This window comes from Citrus clementina, unplaced genomic scaffold (assembly GCF_000493195.1).
Source record: "Citrus clementina cultivar Clemenules unplaced genomic scaffold, Citrus_clementina_v1.0 scaffold_9, whole genome shotgun sequence".
Taxonomy (NCBI): Eukaryota; Viridiplantae; Streptophyta; class Magnoliopsida; order Sapindales; family Rutaceae; genus Citrus; species Citrus x clementina.
Window position 1 is genome coordinate 29,022,496 of NW_006261964.1, and position 15,239 is coordinate 29,037,734.

The 15,239-nt window shown below is 32.1% G+C and overlaps 1 protein-coding gene across 1 annotated transcript; it reads right to left on the reverse strand.

The window, feature by feature from the left end:
• Positions 1 to 11,327: 11,327 nt before the first annotated feature.
• On the reverse strand, positions 11,328 to 12,478 carry LOC112100172. The gene is made up of 2 exons (XM_024188699.1): positions 11,815 to 12,478; positions 11,328 to 11,731 (listed from the first exon to the last, which is right to left on the reverse strand). Exons 1-2 carry the CDS (start codon positions 12,476 to 12,478, stop codon positions 11,328 to 11,330), a joined length of 1,068 nt encoding a protein of 355 aa, XP_024044467.1.
• Positions 12,479 to 15,239: the final 2,761 nt, after the last annotated feature.

Here is a 15,239-nt window from a genome sequence, read left to right on the forward strand (position 1 = left end):
TTGTAGATATTGTTACGAGGTAATTTAGGGCAGCAAAAAGAAGCTATTGACTAAAGTGACATAATATAATTATGATCAATATAATATGTATCTAGGTATAATACAAGTGACATATGATTTGCCATTCAAGAATAAGTTAAAAAATTATCATATTAATATAGAAGCGTAGTAAAATCGATCATTTGGGTGGTGATGATTGTAAGAGAGATTGTAACATCTTTCAAGTTTGTTTGGTTTGATATTCTGGACGAAAACGGGTTACCGTTTATTGAGAAAACGGCTAACCGTTTAAGTCCAGAGAGCATGTTTTTTGTTCTGGAATAAACGGCTCACCGTTTATGGTGAAAACGGCTTACCGTTTAAGTCCAGAGAGCATGTTTTATGTCCTAGAATAAACGGCTCACCGTTTATTGAGAAAACGGCTAACCGTTTATTTCCAGAAAGTTGTCAATTGGAAAACGGTTAGCAAGATTGAAAAGATTTCAATTGTAAATCGATGCATTTTCAAACCAAAAGAGTTTTTTTCGAAGAAGTACCATTTCTAATGGTTGTATTCTTTCAAATAAACATCTTATTCATAAAAAGAAAGACATACAATAAGATTATAAATCAGATTTTGAAGATTTCATGATTGTTCTGGAAATACAATCTTATTTGCTAAAGATTGTATTCAGGATTTGATATATCTTGGGGGTAATTTGCCATTAAAACTCTATAGCAAACCAAGATTGGTGAGGGCAAATAAAACCTTAAAGGAAAGTGTGTAAACACGTCTCAAATCCTAAGAAATTTCATTGTTCTTTGCCTCCATATTCTCATAATTCACCAACAATGATGACTCTTCCCCATATTAAATTCTTCCTTCCCTTATGAATATTTGTTTATAAATGCAAAAAGATTTCACTTATTTTCAGACAAGATTTCGAATTATATTTGATAGACTCTTTGGAAATCTTGATTACATAAATTGAAAAATATATAGAAGTCTTACTTTAATATCCAAGTGACTTGAAAAGGTTTAAATGAAGAAGGTAAAGACATAAACTGATGTATAAAAATAAGTCGATTCACAATCATAAGGCTCTAATCCAAAGCTAGATAAATAATAAATTAATGAAATGAATTAATAATGTGTTTACTAATCAATAATTGGAATAAGCTGAAATCAGAATAAAGAGAAATATGAATGGGTTGGAATCAGAATGAGAAATTAGAATCATAATAAATAGTTTACTTTAATCATGGGAATCAGAATCGTAATGAATTGTATTGTCATTGATGTGTTTACTTTATTTTTTTAATCGGAATTGATTATTGCAACTTACTAAACTGACCTTAGTTGATTATTATTATTATTTATTATGGTTACTAATAATAATAAATAAATAATGATACTTAATAATACTTATTATTATTCCTAATAATAATAATAAGGATAAAATGAGAATTTTAAAATTTAAATGAGGGCAATATGGTCACTTTAAAGAATGAGATTCTCATTCCCACCTATCCCAAGGGAATGGAAACTCTAGTAATCATTCTCAATTTTAGGTAGGGTCCACCACTGTAATTTTCACTGCACCTCTATTTAAATAAAGAGAAATTATCATTGCACCTCAGTTTTGTCATATACTCATCCAACCACCACAAAATTTTAACATGCTCTCTGTACTATATTTCTTTTTAAATTTGTATCAACTAACCACTTTTGAACTAATACTGTTAAATAATTTAAACGAAATGACAATTTTACCCTTAAATAAATTAAAAGACCATTTTATTTTATAAAAACTTTGAAAAATAAGAAAATTATAATTATAAAAATACCCCTAAATTTAACAAAAAATAATCCCAAATAGAGGTGTTCAGCTGATTTTTATTAAATTTAGATTTTACAAAATTTTAATAATTACCTTATTTTTATTAAAAAATTATAATTTTGCAAAATTTTATTAAAATAACTGAATTTATTTATTAAAAAATAAATCCCAAAATTTTAATAATTATAATTTTGCATTTAATAAATTTTGTTTACGCTAGCACCTAAGGTAGCGTTTACTTTTTGGATTGGATTGGGAATCCTGAGGAGTGGGAATCCTAGGATTGGGAGTGTGGAGTGGGAGTGGGAGTAGGTTGTTTACTTACACTGGAATGGAAGTATGGATTAGAGATCAGAATCTAATTTATGTGTTTACTTTGTCTTGGATTGGGAGTAAATAGTTTCAAATTACAATTTTATCCTTATTTAAAGAATTATAGTTTTTAATTACAAAACTAATAAAAAATATATTTAATGAATAATATTTATTTTATTATATTTGTAAATTTATTATAATTATTAATATTCTTAATTATGAACAATAAATTATTAATTTTAATACAAAATGAAACCTTATTTTATTTTATTTAATATAATTATATTAAATTTATTATTATATAAAATAATAATATAATATTATTTAGTACAAAATTAATATTTTCTTAGAATAAACTATTTATTATTATTAATATTAAATAAATATAATACTATTATTTTTAAAATAAATATAATAATATTACATTTATTAATTCTCTATTAATATAATAATATTATTTTAAAATAATTTTAACTTAGAATCAATGCAAATTATTATTTAGTTAAATATAATATTATTATTCAAATAAATATAATAATATTATTTAAATAAATATAATAATATTTATTTTATTAATTATAAAATATTAAATTAAATTAAATAAAAAAAAAATAAAATGGTAAAAAAGGGAGAGGTGGGAGTGGATTCCCACTCCCACCTCCCCCAATGGGAGTCCCACTCCCACTCCCCACTCCAAAAATGGGTGGGGCCCACGGAGTGGGATTCCCACTCCCTTCCCATTTAGAGCAAGTAAACGCTGGAGTGAGAGGAATCCACACTCTTCACTCCCACTCCAACAAGTAAACACAACATAACAGTATTATTGTTCATTTGGAATGACGTCTTTGTAGATCATGGCAAATTTATGGTCTTATTGGGCTTTGGCTGTAGCTATAAAGTTCTACACAACATGAATATTTGCTGAATTTTATTTTATTGGGATCTCGTCTTTTTTAAACTATATCTCTTAATTATTTATTTGACTACTTCAATTATAATCGGGGCTTTAAATATTCTTCGAATCTCAAATTTGGATCGGCCAGGGTCTTAATGTAAAAATAGCAAACCTTGTATTCATATCTTAAAATATATTAATCGGAAGTGGGTTAGGGGTTGTAATTATAAATTTACCTAGAAATGAGATAAATTTCAGTTGAACCCTTCTCCTTCCTGATATGATTTTTCCCATCGCTGAATTCAAGAATTTTCTTCCAGTTTAAGAAAAAAATCATTAGTATACAAATCAAATATTTTAAGCTCTGGTAACAAATTAATCATGATTTACAAATTTAGTTGTAGACATCGAATTCATAAAACATGAATAAGTCTTCGATCCATACACAACTGAATAAGAGATTTAAATCTCCGACTTCTTGTACTTTAAGACTTTAAGGTTACGTTTGGCACGAGGGATTGAATTTGACTAATTATTATTATTGGACTTAATTAAATTGGACTATATTATATATTGTACTATGTTTGGTACAAAATCATATTGGACAATGTTAAATTATATTTAAATACAAAAAATATTTATGAATATTTAAGAGTAATAATTAAAATTAATTTAAAAGTAATTAACAAGAGCATTAAATATGTAGTAAATTAGTTATTGGGCAGTCATAATTATATAACCAAATATAAATTAATAAAACTATTTAATTATTTAATTAATTTTTATCAGATATTTTAGATATATTTTATTTTATCAACAAGTTAGTAAATAATGTATATATAAAATCAATTATGTACTTGTATTATTAATTTCCATGATTATTTTTAATATTACATTGGTGATTATTAAATTTAATACAATCAATTATTGTAACAAATTATTAAATAGTTAGTTTTATTGGAGTAAAAGTACCAATTTAATTAGACTACAAAAACAAAATAAAAAATAAATTCAAGTAAATTATGAATAAAATAATTAATTAAGTAATTGAATTTTAAGTTACAAATAAAAAATAGTGTTATTTATGAAAGAAATATGGATAATTTTTTTTTCTCTTATTCTAATCCCATCCAAACCCACTTATAAATTGAGATTGTTAATTCCATGATTTAAGGGCTAAATTTAAATTTAATCCTCCATAATCCAATCCAATCCAATCAAAGTAGCCAAATAAAGGATAAAATATCTAATCCTAAAATTAATCTAATTCCATACTTATTCGAGAACCATTTTATGGTCCCAGGATTATATTCTCTTCTGTTAAAGTTCCATACTCAATTTATCACATTTTCCCACTATAGCTCATATATTTATAATTCATTAAGAGCCCTTTATACAGTGGCTGATGTGCCACATTTAACAGTTGTCATGCCCACAATTAAAGACATAAATCAGCAAGTAGTCCAAATTAAATATCATGTGCCCACAGGAAACTAAGAATCTGACAGCCATGGCCATGGCTGAAAGGTTTGCCACTAAAGAAGCTTACATAATGTTGCATTTTGCCCTAGTGTTTGTCGAAGAATATCTTGGAGTTTTCGAAGATTTTTTTTTCCTGGCTGTAAAATCTCTTTCATTTATATATGCTGTTTTACATTTGTAAGTTGTAAGCCCTAGATATATCAGAAAATAATATGGGGATGAATCAAGCGTCAATTGTGCATAATATGGAAGAATGATATAGGCAAATACAACGTTAATTTCTAATTAAAACGTTTCTTATGTTTATTTGATTCAACCTGTCGAGTGCTTTTACTCACGCAAAATTAAACTAATGTTCAAAAAAAGCAAGGAAAACTTCCAAAAGGCTTTATCATTTGATACAATTATTAAAAGGGATGGTTCTCTCAATTTTTTTAATTAACTTAAAATTATGATTTTATTTTTCATCCCTTCAAGAGATTCATCCAATCTAATTAATGTGTTACATATATGTATGAAAATTTAAATAAATATTATTTTTTAACTTTAAACAGGTCATTGGATTATATAAATCCAGTAATTAAAAAAATTAATAATATCAAGACATACAAATACTTTTACAAGTTTAAGCATATTATAAAGTACATAAAGAAATCTAAGAAAGTTTTGATATTAATTTTTTATTTGTTCATGATTAGACGAGAATCAAGATTCTCTCTTAATATTTTCTTAATTTTTTAATAAGATTATCACACATGACAACTATAATATTATAGGGCTTGGATTCATTTATTTAATTTTTCAGAAATAATCAACAAAGTACACATTTTTCAAAAGCAAATCTAACACCAAACTCACTGGAAAATCTGGCAGCAGATAAGAATCCCAATTTACATAAATTTTTCTTCTTCTTCTTCTTCTTCTTCTTCTATAATCTCTTAAAATTAAAGAAAGCAACTTCAATGCATCCAGGTTCATATAAATTAAACATAAAGCCCATTATAGTTTCAATATTTTCAAGAGTTCTTTTAGATTTGGTTAAAAAAAATTAAGAACACATAGTTTGGATTTGCCAACTTTATTTGTCATCACTTCAACATTAGTAAATCTTCTATTTCCATAGAAGATATTACTCAAAATTTGTTACTGAACTTGTTTTATTCAACTTTGTCTTTTATTAGAGTCCTAGAGGAGAAGAAGAAGAAGAAGCCTTCCTTTGAATAGCATGCATTGACATAAAACAAGTTAATAAAGTAAGCACGATTTTTTTTTTTGTTTCCGTCTAGAAAATCAACGTGGAGAAATAAAATAAAATAAAACTTAAATGTGGAAAGTTAGACATAATTTTGGAAGCAAAAAATTATGTCTTTTAATTTATGATTACCTAATGATTAAAGAGGAAAGTAAATGAATAAATCTCAACAACTAAATCTCACAATTACCATATGTCATGAGATCCTCAGGAGATTAGAAGAAATTAGGTTAGGAAAAGATCCTGTCTGGCCAACATCAAAGCAGCATAAACTTTATTAGTCAAAATAAAACAAAAAAGTAGCATAAACTTGAAAAGAAAAACTAATGTCTGACTAAAACCTACCCTTGATTCTTTTGGTCGAAAGCTTCAAAATTATATATTGTTTTTTTTCAATCTTAATCCAGCACAAATTTAATTTTATTAATAATCTTACATCATCATCCCTCTAATGAAACACAGTAACACACCCCATGAGTATTGAGTTCTCTGATTTATAGATCGATCCTTTCTGATGAAATCTGAGGGAAATTCCTATGGAGAGATGATGTTTTCTAATTTCTAGCAGCCCGAATCAAACCTGATAGTTGGAGATTGTCCTTGAAATTAAAATAATGAATTATAAATGCAATGAATTAACAGAAAATACTCAAATAAATCATTCTAATTCATCAATGTTGCAGTTAACATATGCGACAATTTCTAATATGAATATTCATGGATAGAGTATGCATAAAACATCTCAAGAGAAAATTAATTCTCAAATTAATTGAAAGACTGTAATAAAATAATTCCTATGAATCAACTACATGCATGAGTATATATGATTTTTTCACCTACCAGTTGGAAGAGAAAACGTATATATAAAAATTTAGAGCCATAGATGGGGAATTCCGAAGGGATCGCATGATCTAAAAATGAAAGAAATCATATATATAATAAAATCAACCCGTTTGAGTGATTAATTTAATGTTATCATCAGATCAATGCGATCCCTTTGGAACTCTCCACCTGCACTAATCAAGAACTCTCAAAGCAGCTTGTAAATTAATCAAGGAGACGTTTTCTGTTGCAGCTTGCTAGGGTTTGCTAGTTGGGTATATATGAAGAAACAGGTAGCTAAGCCAGCTATAGCTGGAGCATGTGAAAATGCAGAAACTGGGGTTTGTGTATTTATCCAAGACAAGAATGAAAGGTTGGCTGTTGTTTTCTTCTTTTGGCCACTGTCGCACTCTTTTCATTTGCTATGTTCACGGATGTGTTGTGTGAAAATATGATATAAAGTTTCAAGTAAGGCAACTAGAAATGTGAAAATCCCTCTTACATATGTGAAATTACTAAACTAGCACTTTCAAAATATTGGGTTAGCTTTAATAATTTGATCGAGTCGCTGGAACTTGCTCATGTGGCAGACGATCATTTCCATTCATAAATAATTAATCACATAAGTGAAAATATCTTCTTTATTGGTTATCATGGACGCACGATTGTTTGAAATTATTGTCATCTGCTTAATTTTATAAGGCAGACTGTCACTTTCCCGTAATGGATCATACATTTAACATTTAACATAATCATTTTCCACAGTTTCATGATAATCTGTTATTAATTAATTGATGTCAAAACCTTAACAGAAAAATTCATCAAAATGATAAAATAATTTTTTTTTTTTTTAGTTTTGATGTTAATGAAGTAACTACTAATATAAAAACTACAAAAAATAAGTGGTAGAAATAAACATGAGTAAGGGTCAAAGCGACAATCTCTTCCTTTTATAAATGTACATGTAATAACTAAAATATTTGGTAAACAATATACTTTTATTTAATAACTAATATTTACTACCCTCTTATTCACTTATATTTGATAGTTTGATTTTATTAGAAAAAAAAAATTGATAGTTAGTTTCCAGTAACTATAGATTAATTAAAAAGTTGTTTTTTAATAATACTAGATAGCATAATTTGTAAATTTTTAAAAAGGTTTCTCACTCGAATCTTTACTAGCAGTGGAAACTTTATAAATTACATATAAAGGCACTTTCATCGTGCAACTAGATCTTTCTCATTGTATGTGCCCCATACAGTTCAGGAAAAGTTGATATTGATGAATGATAAATCAATTTATATAACCAGACAAAACTCATCAACTGACCAATGAAGCAAGGAACGCAAAGCAAAGAACACTAAATAGTTTAACTTTTTTTTTTCTTTTTCAAGTTTCTTCATAGCAGAGTGATAAAGGAGCCAAGGATAAATTACTAATAAAGAAAGATAAGATATTTATGAGAATCTTATAAATTATGATATGGTTTTTAAGGCAGATAAGAGTTACAATCAAACAGCTTATGCTGCTAGGAAGAAACTCAGCACTTTGTCCACTACAGAAAATGACCCATTTAATTAATTTATTCCATTTTACAGAAAAAATGACCCCTTCAAGTATATAATCTTATATTATCCACAGATTACTTAATTTCATAATCATAAGTTTCAAGGCAGGTAACAGTTTCAATCAAATTAAATTTCATGCAGAGTTCAATTCTTTGTACAAAAATCTGAGTTATAAATTAATAATTCTTTTGTACAGAGAGTGATTCTTGTCTGCATCTTTTAAACTGTTTCATTGATTGATGGGAATCACATGTTATTTGTTGTGTTATATAATAGATAGCTTTGAGATAAGTATTAACAAAGAAACACGACATGGAGGATTTGATTATCCAACTAATGAACCAAATGAGCTACGAAAGGTCAAATAAGTGAGAGATTATGACTCTTAAGATGTTTAACGAATTTGATTTACGCAAGTCATAAAAGTAAATTACGTATGATATACATACAGTGCAAGATAAAAGACACAACGCCTCGCCTTTAGGGAAAGTTGAAAAAAAAAAAAAAACGTGTAAAGCCAGTGTCGCCGCAACCAAAATAGGGCATCAAAATGTGTCACGCACAATATTGCATTGATTGCTTGTCAATTATGGGTGGCAAGAGATCGTGACCCACTGCAAATTGCCTTGTCATTAATTAAGAAGAAAAATGCAAACAAAAGAAAAACTTCACACGCATGGCAATGGAAAAATACAACACACATTATGAGACAACCATATGCTTCATCATGTGACGCGTTGGATTTAATGTCAAACCTACCAATTGAGATCGATAGTATTATTTTGGATTTGCATCACAAATTTCACAGCAGCCACCACACACCACTTTCAAAAGCATGCACATATTGCATCAATCTGTCTCCTCGATCCGATGCCGGTGGGGTCTTTGTGTTCTCCATTTTTAGAACTAAATTGGCAAATTGTCCAAACACTTTCTTTTCTTTTCTTTATTTATTTATTTATTTTGGCCGCGACTTGACTAGGTTGTCCACTTTGATCTTTATGGTTTTTGTTTCGTTACTTTACTTTCACGTGTAAATTGTAATATAAGAAGATATGATCGTATCATTTCTATTAGAAACAGAAAAATATCTTGTCGGACTTTTTGCTTTTTAGCACTGAGTTCCTATTTAGAATTGAGGTTAAATAATTAGTGATTAAAAATTATAATATTAAAGTATTTTGGTAACTACTAACTGTTATACCTTAAAAATTAGTTAATTTAATTTTGTACTTATATGATGAAAAATCTATTATATCTTTACTAATTTTTTTAAATTATTATTTACTACATACTATTAACTATTATTTTATAGTTATAACTTTTTTCTATAGTAACTGTATCTCAATACTAAACAGAGCCTAAATTATTGATCTCACTTTCAATTAAGTAAAATTTGAACTTATACAACATGCATTAATCACATGAGTTTATAATTACGTTAGCCATTGTTCGGCACTAGTCATTGTTGGGTATTTAGTGAAGGATCGCTAATCCTACTCATGTCATAGCATGAATGGTAATAGAAGTTGAGAGAGTGGTTTTAAATCTTTACAGAAGCTCACATTTCTCATATGTCTCCTAGATAATAATATAGGGTAGAATTTGAGCTGATTCAACTTAGGCCATGTTCAGTTCCAAGAAATTAAGGCAGGAAAAGAGAGATTTTCCCTTTCCTCTGAAATTTTGTTTGTTGAGTTAGTAAAAGTGAATTAGGAATTAAATTCCGTACCCAATTTCAGTTATTTGAGGAATTCGATTTCTTTGATGAAGAGTAGGGAAATTCGAATTCCACACTGTTAAACAAATGTGTTCCTATTTTACCCTCATTTAATTTCTATTTTTTTATTTTATCCCTAAATAAATCTACATGAAAAAAAAAATCCTAATTCACTTTCTTCAAATGTCGATCCAATCTTGCTTAAAATCGACGGATTCTCTAAACTTCCGATGGTTTTCACCGGCAATAAAGAGCGCCGATGTAACTTTTGAGCGTTAGAGACCATTCACAACTTTAGTAACATCTCATCATCTGGCTTACAGTCCCAGTCTTAGCTTTTGATCTCTCACTTTCGACTTCAATCCCTCAGTAGCAGTCGCAGCTTCAATCTCTCTACCTATCTTTCAATCTGTGAGGCAAGCTCTCTCATTGATGGTTCAATTTTCAAGGTCGTGTGTAAATAACATTTAATGTTGATTCTTTGGTTCAATTGTGTTTATGAAATTATGATTGATAGCATTGGATTTTGTAAAGATTACGGTGATTTTGAAATCAATGTGCTACAGGCTTTTTGTTCCATGATGTGTTTATGTCATCTTGCTTTAGCTTTTGTTTGTGGGTTTGATTTGGTGAAATTGCTGGTGCTTTCGCTTTTGTGTGTGTGATGGTCTTCAATATTATAGAATCATTTGTTAATGGAATCATAAGTTGTGTTATAGATTTTTTTAATGGTCAGAAAATCTTGTGTTTATGTCATCATAATTGTCAACTTTCTCTTTGCCTCAGTCAACTTTCTCTTTCTCTCCACCAACTCTATCGGTACAAGCATTGAAATAATAGAAATAACTCGTTACGTCGTCAAGACTTAATTTATGGATTTGTGTGTTATTATTGGACTTGATAGTGGCACCAGTATCTGATGCTTGGTAAAATTAAGAGGCTAAATAGATAGGATTGCATTTACGATAAATGATGATATGATTCTCTTGATTATTTTCCAATTTGTTCCCAACTTATGAAATTTACTAATTTGAGCACTTGAAATTTGACTAAGTTTTTTTGTTATGTTTTTTTATTTTTTGTTTTATAGTTTTTGTGATGAGGATAGAGAAACATGGGTTAGACTTTTCCTTAATGATAAAATTTAACTCATGCTAAGATCTTATAGTGTATTTGTCTAGCTTATGAAATTTAACTCATTTGAGAATTTAAAATTTGACCTATTTTTTTTTTTTTTTATGTTTCTGTTAGACTTTTCTCTAACGCTGAAATAATATTAATGTTTCTTATTGAAAAAAAAGAAGAAAAAAAGTGGTTTTGGTAAAAGCACTTGGATAAATATTAGTAAAAGCACTTTTTGATAATAATAGTTAATTGCACTTTTAATAAAAGCACTATAAATGTTGTTTTTTTTTTTTTTGAAATTGGAAACTTCATTAAAGGGCAAAGATTACAGAGAAGTAAATAACCAAGGAGGTGGAACATGATTCCACTCCTCAAAGCTTGACAAAGAACCCCCCACCCGAGCAGTAACATGGGCGGCAGTGTTCGCAGACCTTCGAACAAAAGAGAACTCAATATCTCCTATAGACTTAGCGAAAGCTAGACAATCATCAAGAATAAGACCATACCCATTAGGACAAGAATAGCTTGCTGTGAGAGCTTTAAAAACCTGAATGCAGTCCAATTTTACTACAACACAAGACAAATGCCGCTTCTTAATCCAGCTGAGGATCTCACGCACACCAAGCGCTTCAGCATCCCTTGCACCAAAACTACCCAGGACAGATGCACAGCAAGCTGCCACAAAAAGCCCATCAGAGTTGCGAATGACCCTCCATAACTCATTTTTCCCTGAGCTGAAAATGTTGCGGCATCAACATTACACTTAAGCCAACCTAACTGAGGAGGTGTCCAGCAAATTGCCCCATGACAACCTTGGAAACAAGTAGCATTATGGACCTCAGATTTCTGCCTCGCAATTTGCCGTTGAAACAAATAATTTCCAGCAGAGTTGAGGACATTACGCACACTACAGACTTTGTTATTCCAAACTTTCTCATTCCTCCGGTGCCAGATCCTCCAGCACATCATGGCAATGAGGTTACACATCTCTTTATTACAGCAAGAAAAAACAAGCTCCAACCAATTAAGAAAAGAAGGTTGAGGACCAATTAAACCAAGGGAAGAAGTCAGCCAACAAGTCTGAGCAAAAACACAGTTCACCAAAGCATGCACAACAATTTCTTTTTGCTGATTGCAAAGGGAACAGATGGGCATTACCTCGACTCGCTTCCAAATAAGATTATCGGTGGTGGGAAGCACATTCTGCGTAGCTCGCCAAAGAAAAACCTTCACCTTACTAGGCACCTCCAAGCTCCAAATTTTCCTCCAAATACCAGAAGTTGGGGTGTTGACATAGTTATTAAGCAATCTATAACAGCTTCGAACAGTATACAACCCATGGGGGTCAGCCATCCAGTACCAAACATCCTTTTCTCTTCGAGAACTCAGCGGGATTTGCAAAATGAGGTTTCGGTCTCGAGTATCAAAGAGATCTGCCACTGCATTATAGTCCCATTTAGGCTGCCCAGGGACCATCAAACTGCTGACTGGAGCTGAAGCTATACTTTCATTTAAGCTGGTGGAAATAAACCTATTATCTGCATCAGGAAGCCAATGATCCGACCCGATGAGAGTGTTCTGACCACTGCCAACCTAGATCCTACTACTGCGAACAATAATATGCTTGGTTGCCAACAGAGATCTCCACACAAAACTTGGATTATGACCTAAGACAGCCTCTACAATAGATGTGCGAGGGAAATACCGAGCTTTGAAAATTTGGCCAAGAAGAGATTCCGGATTCGTTAACAGCTTCCAAACTTGTTTCCCCAACATTGCCACATTGAAATCGTGAAGGTTTTTTAAGCCAATTCCTCCAGCGGTCTTAGGTTTACACAGCAAATTCCATTTCATCCAACGAATACCACCTCGTCCCTCACGTCTGCTTCCCCACCAGAATGAGTTCATAATGGTTTCTAATTCTTTGCAAAGGTCTAGAGGCAAAAGATAAACCTGCATAGCATAATTGGGAATAGCTTGAGCCACTGTTTTTAACAGAATTTCCTTACCAGCTCCCGACAAAAAATTCATACTCCAGCTGTGAAGCTTCTGCCACACTCTATCACGAATAGAACTGAAGACTTCATTTTTATTCCTGCCAACAAAAGAGGGTAAGCCAAGATAAGTGCCATGGTTAGCAGTAGCGTTAACCTCTAAAATATGACAAAGCTGCTCCTTAACATTTTCTTTAACATTGGAACTAAAGGAAATTGAGGATTTGCTGAAGTTCACCCTCTGGCCTGACCCCTGACCATATACCCCAAGGATGCGCTTAATCACATAAGCTTCATTGTTGTTAGCCTTGAAGAACAAAAAGCAGTCGTCCGCGAAAAATAGATGAGAAACAACAGGAGCTCCTCTAGCTACCTTAACCCCATGGAGCAAACCAGCACGCTCATTCTTGCGGATTAAAGCACTTAACCCCTCCGCACAAAGAATGAATAAGTACGGCGACAAAGGGTCCCCTTGACGAAGCCCTCTACTAGGAACAATAGGACCAATTTCCTTCCCATCCCGGATAACATGATACCGAGCCGTAGAAACACATAGCATAATCAAGGTCACCCATTTAGCATCAAAACCCAGCCTAAGCAACATAGCTTCTAAGAAATCCCATTCAATACGGTCATAAGCTTTCGACATGTCGATTTTAAGAGCAGCTGCCCCAACCTTTCCTTGACGTTTCCTCTTTAGAAAATGCATGATTTCAGAGGATATAAGGATATTATCGGTGATGGCTTGACCCGGAATAAAAGCACTCTGAGATTCAGATACTATAGAGCCCATAACAGTTCTCATACGATTTGAGAGCATTTTAGCGACAATTTTATAAAGGACATTGCATAACGCAATAGGCCTCATGTCCGAAAGAGACTCTGGTTTTGATTTCTTAGGGATCAGCACAATAGATGTGTCATTTAAGCCCGTAGGAAAGGAGCAAGTAGCAATGAAATTTAAACATGCCTCCGTCACATCCTCACCAACATGAAGCCAAAATTACTGATAAAAGGTCGGGTTCATACTGTCGAGACCTGGCGATTTGTCCGGGTGCATTTCGAAAAGGGCCCCTTTGACCTCACCGGTTGAAAAAAGCTCGAGAAGTAAATTGTTCTGCTCAACAGAAACTTTTATCTCGACACAATCTAAGGATTCTACGTTCAGACAACCATCAGAAGTAAATAAATTGGAGAAGTAGTCAGAAATCAAACCATATATGTCAGCCGATGTGGTACACCAGTGACCTTGAGCATTGCGGAGAGTCGTAATAGAATTCCTTCGCTTTCTTGCAGTTGCCGTAGCATGAAAGAGTTGGGAATTCATATCCCCTTCCTTAAGCCAAAGCAATCTTGATCTCTGCTTCCAGAAAACCTCCTGACTATGGAGAAGCTCATTAAACCGCTTCCTGACCTCCGAAAACTCCTCAAGACCAGCTGAATCACGACGCCCCCTCAAGAGAGTCATCTACCTCATACACTCGGAAATATGGTTTCTGAAATCCTGAGCTAAGTGACCTCCCCAACGAAGTAAAGCAGACCCACACTATGAAATTTTTTGCTGAATTGGATACCCACGCGAGGAAGACCAGCTGGACCGAACCACCTCTGCACAGTTTGCCTCTCTCAGCCACATATTTTCAAAACGAAATCTTTTAAGCCTACGGGAATGAGCTAAAGGCTTTGGGTCCATAAAAATAGGTAAATGATCTGAGGTTGAAGACTCCAAACTCTAAACCCGAGCTTCCTTGAACCGGCTTATCCACAGATCGGTGGCTAGAACTCTGTCCAACCTTTCCTCCACCCAATTATCCGTCCCCCGAGACCGTTCCCATGTGAATTGATAACCTTCCATGCCGATGTCAAGTAATCCGCTACCCGACACAGCTTGTTTAAAACCCTGCAGCTTCTAATTGGGATGCTTATGCTTTCCTCGCTTCTCGTTTGCAACTAAAAGGTCGTTAAAATCTCCAATGCACACCCAAGGAAGAGATGACACAGCAGATAAAGTGCGAAGGAGGTTCCAAGAATCACGCCGACGACTGGATTCCGGGAAACCATAGAAGCCCGTCATCCTCCACTTACCAAGCTTAGGGTACTCTACCTCCACATCTATAAAGTTTCTAGAGAACTTGAGTAATCTCACTTTGCTGCTAGCTTTCCAAAAGAGGGCAATCCCTCCACTACGACCCAAAGGCTCAACGACAAACAGCCCCTCATAGCCCAACTTCGGTTTTAATCTT